The sequence below is a fragment of the Oncorhynchus gorbuscha genome, linkage group LG10, assembly GCF_021184085.1.
Source record: "Oncorhynchus gorbuscha isolate QuinsamMale2020 ecotype Even-year linkage group LG10, OgorEven_v1.0, whole genome shotgun sequence".
In the NCBI taxonomy this organism is placed as follows: Eukaryota; Metazoa; Chordata; class Actinopteri; order Salmoniformes; family Salmonidae; genus Oncorhynchus; species Oncorhynchus gorbuscha.
In genome coordinates this window covers 36,206,107-36,227,766 of record NC_060182.1, presented here as the reverse complement: position 1 = coordinate 36,227,766, position 21,660 = coordinate 36,206,107, and the positions used below count along the sequence as shown (strand labels likewise).

Here is a 21,660-nt window from a genome sequence, read left to right as displayed (position 1 = left end):
TCCTCTCCTCTCCTCTCCTCTCCTCTCCTCTCCTCTCCTCTCCTCTCCTCTCCTCTAAAGCTCCTCTCCCTCCTCACTGTTAGCCTCTCTAAAGCTTCAGCTGGGTCACCTCTCTCTCCTCTCCTCTCCTCTCCTCTCCTCTCCTCTCCTCTCCTCTCCTCTCCTCTCCTCTCTCTCCTCTCTCTCCTCTCCTCTCCCTCTCCTCACTGTTAGCCTCTCTAAAGCTTCAGCTGGGTCACCTCTCTCTTCTCTCCTCTCCTCACTGTTAGCCTCTCTAAAGCTTCAGCTGGGTCACCTCTCTCTCTCTCCTCTCCTCTCCTCTCCTCTCCTCTCCTCTCCTCTCCTCTCCTCTCCTCTCCTCTCCTCTCCTCTCCTCTCCTCTCCTCTCCTCTCCTCACTGTTAGCCTCTCTAAAGCTTCAGCTGGGTCACCTCTCTCTCCTCTCCTCTCCTCTCCTCTCCTCTCCTCTCCTCTCCTCTCCTCTCCTCTCCTCTCCTCACTGTTAGCCTCTCTAAAGCTTCAGCTGGGTCATCTCTCTCTTCTCTCCTCTCCTCACTGTTAGCCTCTCTAAAGCTTCAGCTGGGTCACCTCTCTCTCCTCTCCTCTCCTGTCGCCTCCTTTCTACACTTCTCCTCCTCCTCTTCTCGGCACTCCACGGCTAATGACGTGGCTCCACGTTGTACAGTAGCAACCCTCAAACCCCCCCTCCTCCACTCATTTCTAACAGGCCATTAGCTGGGGTCACAGCCGGGGTCAAGTGCAAGAGCTAACTCCAGCTCCAGCAGACAGAGCACTTGAAAGGACAGAAGCTCGAGGAGGAGTCATCTCATTAAATGATGCCACACCGCCTGCCCTCTTAGTGGGAACGACAATACCGTTGGCTCTGTATTGTGAAGACCTCTCCCGAGCCCAACCGATCCTCTCCCTCTCCTCCTCTATGTTATGGAGTCTGATAGAAGGGCGGTGTGAGCGTAGAGATAGAGATGGATTGTGAAGACCTCTCCCGAGCCCAACCTATCCTCTCCCTCTCCATCCTAACCTTCTCCATATTTTCGGAAGCCTTCACTCTCGTTCCTCCAGCTCTGGCAGTGGTGACACCTGTTCCTTTCTACACCGAGCATTGTCTCTCTTCCTCACTCCTTCATGGAATTGCCTGACAGGAGGCTCTCTCTCGCTCTCTCTCTGCCTCGCTCCCATCCTTCTCCCTCTCCTCCTCTATGTTATGGAGTCTGATAGAAGGGCTGTGTGAGCGTAGAGATGGGTTGTCGTGATAGTGGAGATGATTGAAGGCGTGCAGCTTCGTCCTTCAGGGCTAATCCACAGTGTGAGGCAGGGAGCTGAGGTGAGCCTGACAGTGGCCTGCAGGTGTGATAAGGAACCAACGCTACACTGTGATAAGACTTTCATCAAACAGCCCCCCCCTATGTCCACACCTGCCTATCTCTCATCCCCTGATCCTGTGGCCCAAGCCCAGCTTAGGAGGCCTATCTATCACAGATTGGACTGGACTGCGCTGTGCTGAGGTTTAGCCACACACAATTTCCTAACTGACAGGTCTTTAATATAGAACTTAAGGTTATAAGATGAAAGGGTTATTTTGTCATTTGAACACTAAATTGTGTTTTTATCAAACTAAATAGCTTTCTAAGAGCGTTCTAATAACATATACTGGTTGGGGACCATGCAATGAGAGTTGAGTCCCACTGTGTTTCCCAAAGAGAAGATGACTCAATCTGCAGCAATACTGGCTGTCATCAGACCCCATACCAACTGTCTTGGCGTATGAAGGAATCTGTGGAGAGCAGAGGAACACTCTCTTCACTATGCCTGCCAAAATGTTGATCTAGATTTCCTTCTCTGTCTGAGCATATTTTAAAACTCAAACTCTGTCTGTGGGGCGTTGTTTGCTCAGATGACAACAGGGGACGAGCCGCCACAGAGAATCAGATTGATGGAAAGATATGATACTGCTGTACTCCAACTATCCGTAGTGTCTGTCTGGGTTGATCTAAAATAGACCCAAAACGTCCCAGTGCAGGTTCTCAGTCTGGCGGGGGGGGGGGACTGGAGCTCCTGGTGAAGTCATGTCGGTTCCTCCACAACATCAGTAGGACAACACAAGGTCAGGACACAACATGGAGGCACAGTGACAGGGCTCTAATATCTTGGCACAGTTTAGCTACACTGCAGGAGGATGGGAACCAAGTCTTTTCCTGCAGCCATTTTCCTCCGTCACATTTCCAGCTGTGCCTCTGGAAAAATCCTTACCGTCCACGTAGGCAGAGGATGGGAAAAACCAAGGTACGTGTGAAGCAAACCTGACTCCAATTACTACACTTTTCCCAAATACGCAATCCATTTAACTGCAACCACTCCCACTGCAATGCATTTGAAGTGATCTATTTGCAGTTTAAGATTTCACCAACACCTCACACGGGCAAGCATTCACAGCTCTAAACACCTGACTTCCCACACAGTTTTTTATTTGAATTGTAAATCTTGCCCTATGTCTCATGCCACTCAAGCCCATTATATGGTAATTGGATGTGAGTGTGCCACCTCTGGTCTAGCCTGCTCTAGTCCCTGCTCCCCTGGGAACTACTGGACCGGTAATGCTATTCACCAGACGGAAGGTTAAACATCTCACCTCGGAGGATGGCAAAGAGAGAGGGAGAGGGAGTAAGAGAGGGAGGGAGAGAGAGAGAGAGAGAGAGCGAGAGAGAGAGAGAGAGAACAAAGAGAGAGTAAGAGCTGGGCTGATGAAAAGAGAGAAGGCGAGGGAGATAGAGAGGGATAGCAAGAGAGGAAAAGGTGCAAGGGTAGGAGGTAGAGAGAGTGCACAGAGAAAGTAAGGGCTTGGCTGACGAAAAGCTCCCTTTGACAAGGAGGAAGACTAATCAACAAAGAGAGATCAACATCAGCAATCAGCCAGGCACTCTCCTATCTCATCAATCTTTTATCTGCTCTCCTCCTGCTCCGACCAACAGTCCAGGTGTGTGTGTGTGTGTCTGTGTGTGTGTGAGAGAGTGTGTCTGTGTGTGTGAGAGAGAGTGTGTCTGTGTGTGTGTGAGAGAGTGTGTCTGTGTGTGTGTGAGAGAGTGTGTCTGTGTGTGTGTGAGAGAGTGTGTCTGTGTGTGTGTGAGAGAGTGTCTGTCTGTCTGTCTCTGTGTCTGTGTCTGTGTCTGTGTCTGTGTCTGTGTGTGTGTGTGTGTGTGTGTGTGTGTGTGTGTGTGAGAGAGTGTGTCTGTGGAGTTTCATTCAGTCCCCCTGAGCTCCAAGTATACTCTCAGAAAAAAGGTGACGAATTGTACTTAATACTTACAAATGCTTGTCACTGTAGTGGTACTCTGTAAGGTACGTCATTGTACCATTAGTTCTAGGTACATAGTTGTACCCTTGCAGTTCCTACCATAAAAGAGCCAATATTGTACCATATAGTCCACAGATTCAAATGAGCCTTTTAAGGGTACCACCACACTGACAAAGCCATTTGTTCCTTCTAAGTGGCAAAAATGTCCTTCTCTATATCAAGTCCCTCACGTTTACACACCTCTCCGCCATCCCACTTCTTTTTATTATTATTAAGGTTGAGTCATGCGCCCTCCGAAAAACATGACCCGCCAAACAGCGCTTCTTAACACCCACACACTTAACCCGGAAGACAGCTGCACCAATGTATCAGAGGAAACACCGTTCAACTGATGTCCGAGTCAGTCTGCTGGCGCCCGGCTCACCACAAGGAGTCGCTAGAGCGCGATGAGCCAAGTAAATCCCCCCCCTAACCCGGACAACGCTGGGCCATGCAGTGTCTTAGACCGCTGCCCCACTCGGGAGGCCAGCGCCATCCTCAAACGGGACTCGAACCTGGTCCAGCCAACACCTTAACCATTACGCCTTGAGATCCGTAACTCCTGGCAAGGTTGGGTTAAGGTCGCTACAATATTAATTACAGCACTTTGTCACATGGTCTTATGTAAGCCTTTATAAAGACCTCAGATCTGGCAGCGGACATGCTCAAACATAACCATAGACGACTTAAACACTTCTACTCATGGGTGGCCAAAAATAACTAACTGAAAGCCACGCCCCCACTAATCCACACCTCCACCCTGGGATACAGAAATGAATCTTCTCTGTACCCCTTTTTTTGTGTATAACAATGTGCGTACCTCTGAAATGCAGGTACATTGTGTATTGTAAAATTTTTGTACCCCTGGGAACAATTCCCGTACGCTAACAGTACCCGTTTAGTCTGAGACTGTAGCAAAGGTAGCTACTGAATAAAGATGCTTCCATACAGTCTGTCTCGTTTTAAATGCATGATGCATTAAAGTTTTAATTTCAGTTGGAGGAGGCAGGTGAGGAGATGGTGTGTATATCTATATCTGGGGTATGTAAACGTCCATTTCCCATGAGGAAATAAATAGCAGAGCTTCCGAGGTTGTTAGGGGATTCATGAATTTGAATGTGTGTCTGTCTGGTCACACTGTCTGGTGTGAGAATTAGCAGAGTCACAGGGGTGAGGTTCACTAATTCTGCACGTGTAAATATTTCACACGCATGCAAATATTCCACGTCTGGAGGCACACACTTTGCCAGATGTGGCATTGCACACGCACGCACGCACACACACACACACACACACACACACACACACACACACACACACACACACACACACACACACACACACACACACACACACACACACACACACACACACACACACACACACACACACACACACACACACACACACACACACACACACACACACACACACCTACCTGGCTCATCACAGCTGTAATGATAAACAAGAAGCTCCATCGCTCCCCTTCTTTTCCCTCTTCTCTCCCCATTTAGTCTCTTCCCCTGCTTTCTTGTTTCTACTCACCCCCCTCCCTCTAATCACCCCGCGTCCGGCCCGTGTGCGTCTCCTCTGTAGTGGTGTTGTGTTAGGGCGTCAGATCCATGATCAATAGGCAGGCTTCAGATGTGCTATTGAGCACTGAGAGATGCTCCTCTATCACTGTAACAAATGTGTGTGTGTGTGTGTTGTTGTTGTACCCTGTAGCGTCTCCCATGGCTAATGAAAGAGACAGAGTGACAAAGCAACATAACAACAACAGAGAGACCTGTCGGAGGATGGAAGCTGACATAATGCACAACCTCCATCAACCACTACAGAGTACCATGATGTCAGAGTAGTACTATATAGACTCATAGTAGCACTATATAGACTCAGAGTAGTACCATAGAGACTAAAATCACAGAGTAGTACTATAGAGACTCAGAGTAGTACTATATAGACTCATAGTAGCACTATAGAGACTCAGAGTAGTACCATAGAGACTCAGAGTAGTACCATAAAATCACAGAGTAGTACCATAGAGACTCAGAGTAGTACCATAAAATCACAGAGTAGTACTATAGAGACTCAGAGTAGTGCCATATAGACTCAGAGTAGTACCATAGAGACTCAGAGTAGTACCATATAGACTCAGAGTAGTACCATAAAATCACAGAGTAGTACTATATAGACTCAGAGTAGTACCATAGAGACTCAGAGTAGTACCATATAGACTCAGAGTAGTACCATAAAATCACAGAGTAGTACTATATAGACTCAGAGTAGTACTATAGAGACTCAGAGTAGTACCATAGAGACTCAGAGTAGTACCATATAGACTCAGAGTAGTACCATAAAATCACAGAGTAGTACCATAGAGACTCAGAGTAGTACTATATAGACTCAGAGTAGTACCATAAAATCACAGAGTAGTACCATAGAGACTCAGAGTAGTACCATAGAGACTCAGAGTAGTACCATAGAGACTCAGAGTAGTACCATAGAGACTCAGAGTAGTATCATATAGACTCAGAGTAGTACTATATAGACTCAGAGTAGTACCATAGAGACTCAGAGTAGTACCATATAGACTCAGAGTAGTACCATAGAGACACAGAGTAGTACCATAAAATCACAGAGTAGTACTATAGAGACTCAGAGTAGTACCATAAAATCACAGAGTAGTACCGTAGAGACTCAGAGTAGTACCATAGAGACTCAGAGTAGTGCCATAGAGACTCAGAGTAGTACCATAGAGACTCAGAGTAGTACCATAGAGACTCAGAGTAGTACCATAGAGACTCAGAGTAGTACCATAGAGACTCAGAGTAGTACCATAGAGACTCAGAGTAGTACCATAGAGACTCAGAGTAGTACCATAGAGACTCAGAGTAGTACCATAGAGACTCAGAGTAGTACCATAGAGACTCAGAGTAGTACCATAGAGACTCAGAGTAGTACCATAGAGACTCAGAGTAGTACCATAGAGACTCAGAGTAGTACCATAGAGACTCAGAGTAGTACCATAGAGACTCAGTGGTACTTTATAGACTAGGAGTAGTATGGGTACCATAGAGAGCGCTCTGAAGTGCTTAGGGGGGAGAGTGAGGGGGGAGAGAGAGAGGTTGAGACCGCTGCTTACTATCTGTGGGTGAAGGAGGGAAAAAAGAGAGGAAAGAAAAGAGGAAGGAGACTCAGAGGGGGGTACATACATACAGTAAATCAGCATGGGACCAAGTCCTCTACGAAGGACACTATGATGTGTCCCATCTAATAACCCTGACACCTTGTAAATTATTCTACCTCTTTTTTCTCCTCCTCTGGGGAAGCAGGTCTCAGAGAGAAAGGCCCCGTGGTAAGGCTGCAGCCCCAGCCCCCCCTCCATGCCAGACTGAACCTAGTCCTCAGTAACACACACACATGCACACACACACACCATGGCTGCAGGCTTCAGGGCTGCAGATCAACAGGCTGCAGTCTGGAGCTCTGGGCAGATGGTCTCCTTGTCTGAGTAATGGGAGCCTGCTGACCCTCTGCACTACAGAAAGACTCATGTGCTCTGGAGAGGACTAGCTGCCTTCTCTCTTTAACTCTCTCTCTCTGTATCTCCCCCTCTCTCTCTTCCTCCCGCTTTCAACCCCCCCCCCCCCCAGGACCATGAAGGTGGCAAGGAACTGCAGGTCAAGCCTGAGCCTCTGAGATGTAGAGAGAAGTTCAGCGTGGAGCGAGGCAGGGCTAATTGCCACGGTAACAGGTAAAGGACAACCTAGTCCCTGAGCGGAGGGAGATTAAATATAGATAGCAGGAGTAGAGGGCCTCAGAGGAGAGGGAACGAGAGAGAGGGAGAGGTAGAGGGGGAGAGAGGAGGGAATGAGAGCGCGAGAGACTGTATCTCTCCAGGGAAGACACTTTATAGGAGGTGTCGGTTCTCTCTCTCTCTCCCGCCACCTGAGGAATAATTGCCCTCTATTCTGTGTGAGTCATGCAGATCAGATGAAACCAGGCGAGTGAATTCTAATGAGTCTGGAGGAGGAGAATTCAACGTCTCAAAGTCAGAAGTGGCGCAACATTAAAGTTCACCTGCAGTACATCTGAGTGGGCCTGGGTGATTTCCTTACTATAAAATATCATTATACTACTACATAGAACGTGCGTTTATAACGTGGCTGAATCCCACGTTATAACTCCAGAGACTGATATGGATACTGTACACAACAAACTGCAATACACTGTCGTCAACACGTATACATGTCATGTCGATGGAATAACACTGCCTGGTAGTGCAGGAGTGTGGCGAGTCTAGATATATGCAACGTAGATTGGTTCACCGTACCTGGTAGTGCATGAGTGTGTTGAGTCTCTTCCAGTCGTTCTCTATCTTGGTGGTGATGTCCTCGTCCTGCAGGACCACGCGGGCCATCCGCCCCTGACGCCACTCTGACGGGGCCAGAGAGAAGAGACGCTGCGTCAGTCACGCTGCCAGAAACACAATCACACGCAGACACACACACACCAACGCACCTACGCACACACACAGATAACGTGCACATGAACATACACACATACAGTGTCCTCTAGTTTGTGTTTTCCATTTACTGTGGAAGCCTTTGTATCTTACGGTAACGCCCTTTATATAAGGTGTGAGCTGAGTTACCTACAACCAATTCAACTCAACAACACTGGTCTGCAGTATAAAGATCTTCACAACTCTGTCTGTCCGTCTGTCCGTCTCGTCTGTCTGTCTGTCTGTCTGTCTAAGCAATAGGGCCAGAGGAGGTGTGGTATATGGCCAATATACCATTGCTAAGATCTGTTCTTAAGCACGATGCAACACAGAGTACCTGGATACAGCCCTTATCCGCGGTATATTGGCCATATATCACAAACCCCCGAGGTGCCTTATTGCTATTATAAACTGGTCATCAACGTAATTAGAGCAGTAAAAATAAATGTTTTATCATACCCATGGTATACGGTCTGATATACCATGGCTGTCAGCCAATCAGCATTCAGGGCTTGAACCACCCAGTTTATAATAGCCATTATTTCCTCTGGCAAGATGAGTGAAACTCTTAAGTTATTCCCTGACTGCAACTTCATTTGATTGGTGTTTCTGTGTCGCTACGAAGAGGCACACATCAGGAGCTTCCAAAGGACTCTTGAGAAAACACATTATCCAAATGAAGCCATATCAACAGCCATTCTGTTCTACAGACACACAGAGCACTCAGTGTACTCTGCTAGGTTAGAAGACGAGAGACCGCGCCCGGGTTGACTTGCATTTTAATGAAACATTACACACTAACAAGTTCAAGATGTACGCTCAGTCAGCCTTCGCCGGTTTAATTGGCGTGTCAGTGATACGTCGTTGCATACGCATTCCACGGTTGGCGCGGCTACGGTGGAGTGGGGGAAACACAACGCAGCGGTAGAAGCACTGAGAGAGAAAATCCTCCCCGGAAAAGTGAGTCAAGCGAGAGGGGAAAGGGGAAGAGGAGGTATGGAGGGGGAACGTTGACCCGATAATGAAAAGATAATCAGTGTGTTGATGGGGAAATGGATGGGCAGCGTCGGGCATCACTGGGTAGTGATCATTGATTTTCTCCTCTGTTGACTGGACTTTATTACTTTGTGCCACTGCCAGCAGACACTGCTGCTCCAGGCTCCGGGCTTCGGGCACGACCCCCCACCTTCACCCTCCCTAGCGTTACCTAGGCGATAGTGATATGGAGAGACGGCCTCCTGTGGCTGGGGCCAGTGTGGTTGAGGGGCGTCAGGCACTCCTGATGGGAGGCTGGTGTTTCCATCTCCCTGGTGTGAAGTGAGAGTCCATGAGAAGACGGGGGAGGAGGAGCAGGAGATGTGGAGGTAACGGCGGTGTCGTCTCTCCAGGGCCGGGGTGGCAGACTGTGTAGGAGGCGGTGGGCCTGGCATGGTGGACCTGTGGTGCCCGTCTGTCAGCTCTTACCTGGGTCAGTCAGTCAGGCTACAGACTAGGGAGGGTGTGTGTGTGAGTGTGTGTGTATCTCTGTCTTACCCAGGTCCATGTCGACAGCGCGGGGCCTCTGTGAGTAAGGCATGTTCTTATAGCAGGCGTCCAGTATCTTCTCCTTGACCTGGGTGATGGTGTCACAGTTCAGCACCTTCACTGGGATCTCAGGACTGTTCTCGTTGTCTGGGTTCACACAGTTCAGGATCTGAAGGGGGAGACGGGCGAGGATAGGGGGTTAGGGTGTGTGTGTGTGTGTGTGTGTGTGGTGGGTGCTTGCGTATGAATGTAAGAGCGCCTGCATGAGTGTGTGTTTGCTATGCCGGTGCCTATGTGTGTTTCAACGCCTCTTCGTGTGCGAGTGCGTTTCTGTGACTATGTGTGTATGTTAATGGGTCCTGTCACAGTCCGGTTGCCCCCCCTCTAAAATACTATTCCCACGCCCCCACCACCATCCTAAAATCTAATTTCACACCTTCGGCAGGACACCAATTTCCAGCTCTGTCAGGGTATTCGAGTAATGAGCCCAGTTCCCCGTCAGAGCAAACAGAGTTAAAGTCATGTCTTGTCTGTGACTGTCTTAGTGCTCCTGTCTCTACAGAACCCTGCTCTCATGTTGGTGCAGCACTGACACCCACAGGATAATTAGCTGTCCAGGACACAGAGGGAAGCAAAACAGGATGGTGTGTGTGTGAGAAAGATAAATATGTAGTCAGTGGAGTCCGACTGTGTGTGTGTGTGTGTGTGATTGCCTGAGTGGTACTGACCAGGGTCTTGTAGTCTATCTGCTGTCTGATCAGCTTGTCCTCACTGAGGGAGTAGCGCGCCTCTCCTGTGATGGAGTCTATAGGGCCCTTCTCCATCTGCTGCTTGATGGCACAGTATAGCATGAACAGAGGCTCCCCAGCACACTCCTAGAGAGGAGAGAGAGAGAGAGAGAGAGAGAGAGAGAGAGAGAGAGAGAGAGAGAGAGAGAGAGAGAGAGAGAGAGAGAGAGAGAGAGAGAGAGAGAGAGAGAGAGAGAGAGAGAGAGAGAGGAGAGAAGAAGGGGAGGGAGGCAGAGAGAGTAAGAAGGGGAGGGAGGGAGGGAGAGTAAGAAGGGGAGGAGAAGGGAGGGAGAGTAAGAAGGGGAGGGAGAGTAAGAAGGGGAGGGAGAGTGAGAAGGGGAGGGAGAGTAAGAAGGGGAGGGAGAGTAAGAAGGGGAGGGAGAGTAAGAAGGGGAGGGAGAGTGAGAAGGGGAGGGAGAGTAAGAAGGGGAGGGAGAGTGAGAAGGGGAGGGAGAGTAAGAAGGGGGAGAGTAAGAAGGGGAGGGAGAGTAAGAAGGGGAGGGAGAGAAGGGGAGAGTAAGAAGGGGAGAGTAAGAAGGGGAGAGTAAGAAGGGGAGGGAGAGAGAGAAGGGGAGGGAGAGTGAGAAGGGGAGAGTAAGAAGGGGAGGGAGAGTAAGAAGGGGAGGGAGAGTAAGAAGGGAGGGAGAGTAAGAAGGGGAGAGTAAGAAGGGGAGGGAGAGAGAGAAGGGGAGAGTGAGAGAGAGGGGAGAGTAAGAAGGGGAGGGAGAGAGAGGGGAGAGTAAGAAGGGGAGAGTAAGAAGGGAGGGAGAGTAAGAAGGGGAGAGTAAGAAGGGAGAGTAAGAAGGGAGAGTAAGAAGGGAGGGAGAGAAGGGGGAGGGAGAGTGAGAAGGGAGAGTAAGAAGGGGAGGGAGAGTAAGAAGGGGAGGGAGAGTAAGAAGGGAGGGAGAGTAAGAAGGGGAGAGTAAGAAGGGAGGGAGAGAGAGAAGGGGAGAGTGAGAGAGAAGGGGAGAGTAAGAAGGGGAGGGAGAGTAAGAAGGGAGAGTAAGAAGGGGAGGGAGAGTAAGAAGGGGAGAGTAAGAAGGGGAGGGAGAGTAAGAAGGGGAGAGTAAGAAGGGGAGGGAGAGTAAGAAGGGGAGAGTAAGAAGGGGAGAGTAAGAAGGGGAGGGAGAGTAAGAAGGGGAGAGTAAGAAGGGGAGGGAGAGAGAGAAAGAACGGGAGAGTAAGAAGGGGAGGGAGAGTGAGAAGGGGAGGGAGAGTAAGAAGGGGAGGGAGAGTGAGAAGGGAGGGAGAGTAAGAAGGGGAGGGAGAGTGAGAAGGGGAGGGAGAGTAAGAAGGGGAGGGAGAGTAAGAAGGGGAGGGAGAGTAAGAAGGGGAGGGAGAGTAAGAAGGGAGAGTAAGAAGGGGAGAGTAAGAAGGGGAGAGTAAGAAGGGGAGGGAGAGAAGAAGGGGAGGGAGAGTGAGAAGGGAGAGTAAGAAGGAGGGAGAGTAAGAAGGGGAGGGAGAGTAAGAAGGGGAGGGAGAGTAAGAAGGGGAGGGAGAGTAAGAAGGGAGGGAGAGTAAGAAGGGGAGGGAGAGAGAGAAGGGAGAGTGAGAGAGAAGGGGAGAGTAAGAAGGAGGGAGAGAGAGAAGGGAGAGTAAGAAGGGAGAGTAAGAAGGGGAGGGAGAGTAAGAAGGGGAGAGTAAGAAGGGGAGGGAGAGTAAGAAGGGAGAGTAAGAAGGGGAGGGAGAGTAAGAAGGGAGAGTAAGAAGGGGAGGGAGAGTAAGAAGGGGAGAGTAAGAAGGGGAGAGTAAGAAGGGGAGGGAGAGTAAGAACGGGAGAGTAAGAAGGGAGGGAGAGAGAGAAGGGAGGGAGAGAGAGAAGGGGAGAGAGAAGAAGGGGGGAGAGAGAAAGAGAGGGAGAGTAAGAAGGGGGAGAGAGAGAAGGGAGGGAGAGTAAGAAGGAGAGTAAGAAGGGGAGGGAGAGTAAGAAGGGGAGAGTAAGAAGGGGAGGGAGAGTAAGAAGGGGAGAGTAAGAAGGGAGGGAGAGTAAGAAGGGGAGAGTAAGAAGGGGAGGGAGAGAGAGAAGGGGAGGGAGAAGGGGAGAGTAAGAAGGGAGAGTAAGAAGGGGAGAGTAAGAAGGGGAGAGTAAGAAGGGGAGGGAGAGTAAGAAGGGGAGAGTAAGAAGGGGAGGGAGAGAGAGAAAGAGAGGGAGAGTAAGAAGGGGAGGGAGAGAGAGAAGGGGAGGGAGAGTAAGAAGGAGAGTAAGAAGGGGAGGGAGAGTAAGAAGGGGAGAGTAAGAAGGGGAGGGAGAGTAAGAAGGGAGAGTAAGAAGGGGGAGAGAGAGAAGGGAGAGTAAGAAGGGAGAGTAAGAAGGGGAGAGAGAAGAAGGAGGGAGAGTAAGAAGGGGAGGGAGAGAAGAAGGAGGGAGAGTAAGAAGGGGAGAGTAAGAAGGGGAGGGAGAGTAAGAAGGGAGAGTAAGAAGGGGAGGGAGAAGGAGGGGAGAGTAAGAAGGGGAGAGTAAGAAGGGGAGGGAGAGTAAGAAGGGGAGAGTAAGAAGGGAGGGAGAGTAAGAAGGGGAGAGTAAGAAGGAGGGAGAGAGAGAAGGGGAGGGAGAGAGAAGGGGAGGGAGGTAAGAAGGGAGAGTAAGAAGGGAGGGAGAGAAGAAGGGAGGGAGAGTAAGAAGGGAGGGAGTAAGAGAAGGAGGGAGAGTAAGAAGGGGAGAGTAAGAAGGAGAGTAAGAAGGGGAGAGTAAGAAGGGGAGGGAGAGTAAGAAGGGGAGAGTAAGAAGGGAGGGAGAGTAAGAAGGGGAGAGTAAGAAGGGGAGAGAGAGAGAAGGGAGAGTAAGAAGGGGGGAGAGTAAGAAGGGGAGGAGAGTAAGAAGGGGAGAGTAAGAAGGGGAGGGAGAGTAAGAAGGGGAGAGTAAGAAGGGGAGGGAGAGTAAGAAGGGGAGAGTAAGAAGGGGAGGAGAGGAAGAAGGGGAGAGTAAGAAGGGGAGGGAGAGTAAGAAGGGGGGGAGAGTAAGAAGGGGAGGGAGAGTAAGAAGGGGAGAGTAAGAAGGGAGGGAGAGTAAGAAGGGGAGAGTAAGAAGGGAGGGAGAGAGAAGGAGGGAGAGAGAGAAGGGAGGGAGAGTAAGAAGGGAGAGTAAGAAGGGAGAGAGAGAAAGAGAGGGAGAGTAAGAAGGGGAGGGAGAGAGAGAAGGGGAGGGAGAGTAAGAAGGGGAGAGTAAGAAGGGGAGGGAGAGAGAGAAGGGGAGAGTAAGAAGGGGAGGGAGAGAGAGAAGGGGAGAGTAAGAAGGGGAGAGTAAGAAGGGGAGGGAGAGTAAGAAGGGGAGAGTAAGAAGGGGAGGGAGAGTAAGAATGGGAGAGTAAGAAGGGGAGGGAGAGAGAAGGGGAGGGAGAGAGAGAAGGGAGGGAGAGTAAGAAGGGGAGAGTAAGAAGGGAGAGAGAGAGAGAAAGAGAGGGAGAGTAAGAAGGGGAGGGAGAGAGAGAAGGGGAGAGTAAGAAGGGAGGGAGAGAGAGAAAGGGAGAGTAAGAAGGGGACAGTAAGAAGGGGAGGGAGAGTAAGAAGGGAGAGTAAGAAGGGGAGGGAGAGTAAGAACGGGAGAGTAAGAAGGGGAGGGAGAGAGAGAAGGGGAGGGAGAGAGAGAAGGGGAGGGAGAGTAAGAAGGGAGAGAGTAAGAAGGGGAGGGAGAGAGAAGGGGAGAGTAAGAGAGAAGGGGAGGGAGAGTAAGAAGGGGAGGGAGAGAGAGAAGGGGAGGGAGAGAGAGAAGGGGAGGGAGAGTAAGAAGGGGAGAGTAAGAAGGGGAGGGAGAGAGAGAAGGGGAGGGAGAGTAAGAAGGGGAGAGTAAGAAGGGGAGGGAGAGAGAGAAGGGGAGATTAAGAAGGGGAGAGTAATAAGGGGAGGGAGAGAGAGAGAAAACACAGATTAACGACATAAAATGTATTCTCACTGCCACAGCCCTGGCTTACTAAAACTGCTAAACTGGAGGTTGCATTATAGACTCACCTTGAGGAACCTGTGAAGAAGGAAGGCGAACCAGTTGGTGAGCATCTTCTCTGCAACGGACTCCGTTCTGAAGAAAGAGGGAAAATAATGTTTTATTAGTTCAGATCGGAATTCACCCTATCCTTTGATGCTGATGTTTCTTTCTCAAATGGATCCAATATCATCTCAGGGCAAAACATGGGAGGATGGAGGGAACGTGGAGGGTTGAGGATACAACTGGAGCCATTGGAAGAAAAAGAAAACAGTAGAAACAGGGGGAATGAGAGAAAGAGAAGAAGAAGCAGACAGAAAGGAATGGTTAACAAGCATGAAACCAGAAGAAGCAGGGGGAATGAGAGAAAGAGAAGAAAGAGAAACCAGTAGAAACAGGGGGAATGAGAAAGAGAAGAAGAAGCAGACAGAAAGGAATGGTTAACAAGCATGAAACCAGTAGAAGCAGGGGGAATGAGAAAGAGAAGAAAGAGAAACCAGTAGAAACAGGGGGAATGAGAAAGAGAAGAAGAAGCAGACAGAAAGGAATGGTTAACAAGCATGAAACCAGTAGAAGCAGGGGGAATGAGAAAGAGAAGAAAAAGCAGGTAGAAAGGAATGGTTAACAAGCATGAAAACAGATGAAAGGGTTACTCTCTCCTTCTCTTTCTCCTCCAGAGGACCAACAGTACAACTACTGAATACCAACACAACACATCTTCTGAGAGCTGGCTAGCCGTGCTGGGAAAGCATAAACACACACAGTCTTCCTCCTCAGACTCCCTCCTCTCTCCACATCACCGGCCTAAGCTTCACACACAGCTGTCGATTATTTTCCAGCCGTGTGATAGCTGTGTGTATTCTACCTGCTAACAACATCAGCTGTCATTACCACAGTCTCCAACCTGGACATGCTAAAAGCATATTTTCCCGTTTGTGTGTGTGTGTGTGTGTGTGTGTGTGTGTGTGTGTGTGTGTGTGTGTGTGTGTGTGTGTGTGTGTGTGTGTGTGTGTGTGTGTGTGTGTGTGTGTGTGTGTGTGTGTGTGTGTGTGTGTATTGCTTGGGTACTCGAGTACCGCCGAGCCACTTTACAGCCTGGTGCGTGTAGAGGGGGCCATACACCATACAGGCTGTACCAGTGGTGTACAGGGCTGATCTGAGAACAGGGATTAGGTAGGATGAGGATAACGGGCAGGTATTTAACACGCCGACCTACGCTAAGCGTGGACCGGAAGGACAGACGGGCGGACGAACAGACAAAGGGACGGACAGTGTGAATAGAGCAGAGATGATTACACCTGTTCACATGGGAATAACTGAGCGAGCCGGCTCGTCATTGTGAGGAGAGGAGACCATGAGACGACGGTCTAAGAACCGTGTCCCACTTTTCTGCGACTGAGGAAGACGAGAGGCTAGAGGTTATCTCCATAGTAGCCCTTTGTTGTGGCTGATGTGGGGCCGAGGTGTGGTCGATGTGTGGCTGAGGTGTGGCTGAGGTGTGGCCGAGGTGTGGCCGAGTGTGGTCGATGTGTGGTCGAGGTGTGGTCGAAAGTGTAGTCGATGTGTGGTCGAAAGTGTGGTCGAGGTGTGGTCGAGGTGTGGTCGAGGTGTGGTCGAAAGTGTGGTCGAAAGTGTGGTCGATGTGTGGTCGAGGTGTGGTCGAGGTGTGGTCGAGGTGTGGTCGATGTGTGGTCGAGGTGTGGTTGAGGTGTGGTTCCTAACTGCTGGAGGCTGATCCTCATGACTGCAGCAGACCACTGCAGTAGATGAATGACTTCAGTGACTACTTGTTTGAAGTGGGCTACAGCAGACCACTGCAGTAGATGAAGGACTTCAGTGACTACTTGTTTGAAGTGGGCTGCAGCAGACCACTGCAGTAGATGAAGGACTTCAGTGACTACTTGTTTGAAGTGGGCTGCAGCAGACCACTGCAGTAGATGAAGGACTTCAGTGACTACTTGTTTGAAGTGGGCTGCAGCAGACCACTGCAGTAGATGAAGGACTTCAGTGACTACTTGTTTGAAGTGGGCTGCAGCAGGAGGGTGGAAGGAAGCTGGAGTTTTATTCTCCCCATTTGAGCTGCAGGATGAACAGGAAAAGGCCATACTTACGTCTGAAGGAGAGAGTGATTGTGTCCTCTTCGAGACACGCACACGCATCCACCTATTACCTCTCTCATCTCAACTACTACTCTCCACTAAGCCGTCATCCTCCACAATTATGCGGACCCTCCATACCCTGTTTCCAAGCTAGGAAAAAAAACACACACATTTTGTTTTTGGAAAATGTGCACATTTCCCTCCATAAGTCACAGCTCCTCCTCTATTCCAAAGAAGTTAATGGAAGCGATTAAGCATTTTAATAAGCTCAGCAAAGTCCCCGTGGAAGGAAAGTGAAATAAAGGCTTTTGAGCGCCCCCCCCCCCCGCCATCTCCACTTCCCTCGTTCTTTTAATTGAGTTTCATTAATGAAAATCTGGGTTTTCATTATCCTACAGTGCATTAAGACTGGGGCCTGATGCTGGCAAACAGGTTGAGGGGGACAGATCAGCCGTAGCATGTCTTTACACTGGGATAGAGCATAAACGCAACATTCCAGTTCCCTAATAACTCATTCTAGCAGTGCAACACATGGACACGAATCTCTTTAGAAAAACACAGAGGGGAAAAAGACTGAAGGTGATAGGAAACTAGCTACTGCTCTGTCGTTTAATTTGATAGACAGGGGAGAGAGACAGAGATATGCAAAGAGAGAGAAAACAGAAAGCTCTAAAAAAAGAGAGAGAGGGACAGGGGATGGAGTGAGAGCTCAGTGCACGCAGGTAGGGGATCATTAACGAGTACAAAAGCCTCACGAAGGATGTCTCTAAAGGAAGACGGAAAGGGTTAGAGCTAGGTGAAGTGATGGGAGAGAACGAGAGAGAGAACGAGAGAGAGAGAGAGAGAGAGAGAGAGAGAGAGAGAGAGAGAGAGAGAGAGAGAGAGAGAGAGAGAGAGAGAGAGAGAGAGAGAGAGAGAGAGAGAGAGAGAGAGAACGTGAAAGAGAGCAAGATGACAAAAATGAGCCACAGCGTCTCGCTAAAAGGTTTGAAAGCAGATAAACACATTGGACTGGGAATGGAAGCACTTTGAAGTCGGCAGGTTGTCAAAACTAAAGATCCCATGTTCAGAAAGCCCTTCGGGGGAATCAATCGAATGTTCTGGCCTGTGGACTCGCAGGTAGAAAGACTCCACTACAGTCAGGGAGGGGAACAAAACTTGTCGACCTAAAGTCTTGGTTTGGGGCGCATTCTCTCAGAATGGAAAAGGATCCTCAAAACAACATGGGAGGTATGAATAGACTCCGTATATATAAAGCCGTGACCTCGTCGCTGTACTCTGGCCCGTGTCTCTGGGCCATTCATGGAAGCTATTCTCTGGCTCCTCTGTACTGGTCATCTGGTTACATGGTGAAAACACGTGTAGTTAGATTACTGAGCGGACTATGGGCATGTCGTTTTTGCTACTGTGAAAACATAACAATATAAGGCCACTGGCAGGGATGAGTACATAGCCACCCCCTCATTGCACTCATCATATAACCTTAGACAGGAGTTCACGTCTGCTGTGTGTGTGTGCATGTACAGTTGAAGTCGGAAGTTTACATACACCGTAGTCAAATCCATTTCAACTCAGTTTTTCACAATTCCTGACATTTAATCCGAGTAAAAATCCACTGTTTTAGGTCAGTTAGGATCACCACTTTATTTTAAGAATGTGAAATGTCAGAATAATAGTAGAGAGAATGATTTATTTCAGCTTTAATTTCTTTCATCGCATTCCCAGTGGGTCAGATGTTCACATAGACCCAATTAGTATTTGGTAGCATTGCCTTTAAATTGTTTAACTTGGGTCAAACGTTTCGGGTAGCTTCCCACAATAAGATGGGTGAATTGTGGCCCATTCCACCAGACAGAGCTGGTGTAACTGAGTCAGGTTTGTAGGCCTCCTTGCTCGCATACGCTTTTTCAGTTCTGCCCACATATTTTCTATAGGATTGAGGTCAGGGCTTTGTGATGGCCACTCCAATACCTTGACCTTGTTGTCCCTAAGCCATTTTGCCACAACTTTGGAAGTGTGCTTGTGGTCATTGTTCATTTGGAAGACCCATTTGCGACATCATTTTCTGGAATTTTCCAAGCTGTTTAAAGGCACAGTCAACTTAGTGTATGTAAACTTCAGACTCACTAGAATTGTGATAGTGAATTATAAGTGAAAGAATCTGTGTGTAATCAATTGACTTGTTTACACACAGATGACTTGTGTCATGCACAAAGTAGATGTCCTAACCGACTTGCCAAAACTATAGTTTGTGAACAGGACATTTGTAGAGTGGTTGAAAAACAAGTTTTAAATGACTCCAACCTAAGTGTATGTAATCTTCTGACTACAACTGTATTTCTCTCTGTGTGTGTCTGTACATTCTGTTGACTTTCCCCATAATATCCAACACGGTTGTTTTTTCCACCACAGTGAATCCCATTAAGCAGCTTTACTCACTGAGATCCTGCTCTTTCCTTCCCTGCAAGACATGTACCAATGTTCAGCAGCCTATTCCTAAGATCAATACATAGAATTATACTTCAGTTGTAGTAACAGGGTGAGTATAAGGTTAACAAACCTTTGTTCGAACAGTTCATACGGTCTATCATTTATACCTCTATGAAGAATAGGTGAAATAGTAACATACTAGCAAAAAATGATTGACCTATTGATGTGACGCTCGTCTTCATCTAAAGAGTTGTGTGTGTGTGTGTGTGTGTGTGTGTGTGTGTGTGTGTGTGTGTGTGTGTGTGTGTGTGTGTGTGTGTGTGTGTGTGTGTGTGTGTGAGCGAGAGATAGGAAGAGAGAGAGAGCAAATGCTAATTACGATGTGAACAGGCGTGTTGCATGTCTAATGTACCCTGGTAACCCCAAAACACCTTTCACACAAGATCACACTGGCCAAGACTGGTGCCCATCGGCTTCCTCCCTCTCCTAGTTTCCCCTTCCTCCACCTCTCACGCTCTGCTTTCATCTCTCCATCTCCCTCTCCATCCTCCTCCTCTCCCTTTGGCTTCTTTTCTCTCACTCTGCCTCTCACCCTCTTCACCTCCCTTCTCCCTCTCTCTCTCTCTCTGCGGTGGGACGGGCCAAAAGCTAGCGTGACACTCCATCATCACCTGGAGACCGCCTCAATGATTAAAAAGGTCCAATCAGATCCTATTGCTGACCTGTCTGAGAGAGAAGCCCTGCTGCCCTCCTCGTCCATGTGCCCCCAGCCCCACCTGACACGTGGCTACCCCACTATTGCCTCACTCACACACCGGTAGAGTCTGTGGTCAACACACACACCTGCGCTCGCGCGCACACGTCAGCGGACACACGCGTTGAGTGCACATACACGTATACACAGGCATTGGCACATGCAAACACGCACGCACACACACACACACACAAACATACTTCCATGACATGTGTGGGAATGCCTTTGGGCAGTGCTGTCTAAAGTGTGTGTGTACCTACTACTGTATATCTTCATCCTGTATGTCTCTTTAGTGTGTATTATCGGTGGATAATATTATTAGTTCATTATTGTCTTGCTTTGCTTTTAAAGTATGTATGCATGTGTGCACGTTTATGCTTTCAGAGTCTAGTGACTCAACGCTACATGTTCCGTATAACCTGCTCTAAATGAAACTAAACCATATGGACAGAGACACGCAGAGAAAACATCTGGCTCAAATAAATCTTCAAATGCATTTCAGGACTGATAGACACCCACCGGCTAAAGCATGGGGACAGCTATTGTTCTTTCTACAGCTCCCATATACACATATCTACGGGATCCCTCTTATGGATGTTATGGACAGTCTACTGTGAGTACTACAGAAATGCATTCTGCTACAGTGAAGTGTGTGTGTGTGTGTGTGTGTGTGTGTGTGTGTGTGTGTGTGTGTGTGTGTGTGTGTGTGTGTGTGTGTGTGTGTGTGTGTGTGTGTGTGTGTGTAGCAGATAGAGCCATTCAGCCGGTGCGCTCAAAACTCACCACGATGTGACCCTGTTATATGTCACATGTAATATGTATGAGACAGAACCAGGAAGCTGTAGGCTCAGTCACCCGGGTAACTTCCTGTATGTGTGGTGGCTCTCTCCTCTGACCGTGTAGCCCAGGTCCGGTGCTGTTACAGTCACTGATCATTCATACTGCCCCGTCATGCACTACTAGCGAGTCCCTGATAGTGTTTCTCCTGCTGCCACAGATACTGTACAGTACGCCGCCATATGGGCTGTGTCCAAACGCCACTCTGTATAGTGCCATTTGGGACACTGGCATAGAGGTGCAACGTTTTTCCTCTCCACTTCCCAAGGACCCATCGGGAGCCTCTGCTAAAGGACCCATCGGGAGCCTCTGCTAAAGGACCCATCGGGAGCCTCTGCTAAAGGACGCATCGGGAGCGTCTGCTAAAGGACCCATCGGGAGCTTCTGCTAAAGGACCCATCGGGAGCCTCTGCTAAAGGACCCATCGGGAGCCTCTGCTAAAGGACCCATCGGGAGCCTCTGCTAAAGGACCCATCGGGAGCCTCTGCTAAAGGACCCATCGGGAGCCTCTGCTAAAGGACCCATCGGGAGCCTCTGCTAAAGGACCCATCGGGAGCCTCTGCTAAAGGACCCATCTGGAACCTCTGCTAAAGGACCCATCGGGAACCTCTGCTAAAGGACCCATCGGGAACCTCTGCTAAAGGACCCATCGGGAGCTTCAGCTAAAGGACCCATCGGGAGCCTCTGCTAAAGGACCCATCGGGAACCTCTGCTAAAGGACCCATCGGGAGCGTCTGCTAAAGGACCCATCGGGAGCTTCTGCTAAAGGACCCATCGGGAGCCTCTGCTAAAGGACCCATCGGGAACCTCTGCTAAAGGACCCATCGGGAACCTCTGCTAAAGGACCCATCGGGAGCTTCAGCTAAAGGACCCATCGGGAGCTTCAGCTAAAGGACCCATCTGGAGCTTCAGCTAAAGGACCCATCTGGAGCCTCTGCTAAAGGACCCATCAGGAGCCTCTGCTAAAGGACCCATCAGGAGCCTCTGCTAAAGGACCCATCAGTAGCCTCTGCTAAAGGACCCATCAGGAGCCTCTGCTAAAGGACCCATCAGGAGCCTCTGCTAAAGGACCCATCAGGAGCCTCTGCTAAAGGACCCATCAGGAGCCTCTGCTAAAGGACCCATCAGGAGCCTCTGCTAAAGGACCCATCAGGAGCCTCTGCTAAAGGACCCATCAGGAGCCTCTGCTAAAGGACCCATCAGGAGCCTCTGCTAAAGGACCCATCAGGAGCCTCTGCTAAAGGACCCATCAGGAGCCTCTTCTAAAGGCCTCCATGACATTACAGGAGCCTCTGCTAAAGGCCTCCATGACATTACATGTTACTCATGCACATCCCTATGGCCCTCCTGGAGGCTCACCAAGCTGTCTACTGTCCCTCCCACTCTGAGATGTACAGATATACGCAGAACAGTACAGTGCGTCCCAAACCCTTATATCCTATGTAGAGTCCATCGGGCTC

At 49.3% G+C, this 21,660-nt stretch overlaps 1 protein-coding gene across 1 annotated transcript in view; it reads right to left on the bottom strand.

The window, feature by feature from the left end:
• Window positions 1-21,660, bottom strand: part of LOC124045985 (plexin-A2-like) — a 349,620-nt gene that overhangs the window by 23,817 nt on the left and 304,143 nt on the right. The window contains exons 23-26 of the mRNA XM_046365864.1: window positions 14,110-14,176; window positions 10,105-10,251; window positions 9,386-9,545; window positions 7,682-7,785 (exon numbers count right to left, since the gene is read on the bottom strand). Coding sequence (XP_046221820.1) covers window positions 7,682-7,785; window positions 9,386-9,545; window positions 10,105-10,251; window positions 14,110-14,176 — 478 coding nt within the window. The remainder of the gene's footprint in view (window positions 1-7,681; window positions 7,786-9,385; window positions 9,546-10,104; window positions 10,252-14,109; window positions 14,177-21,660) is intronic.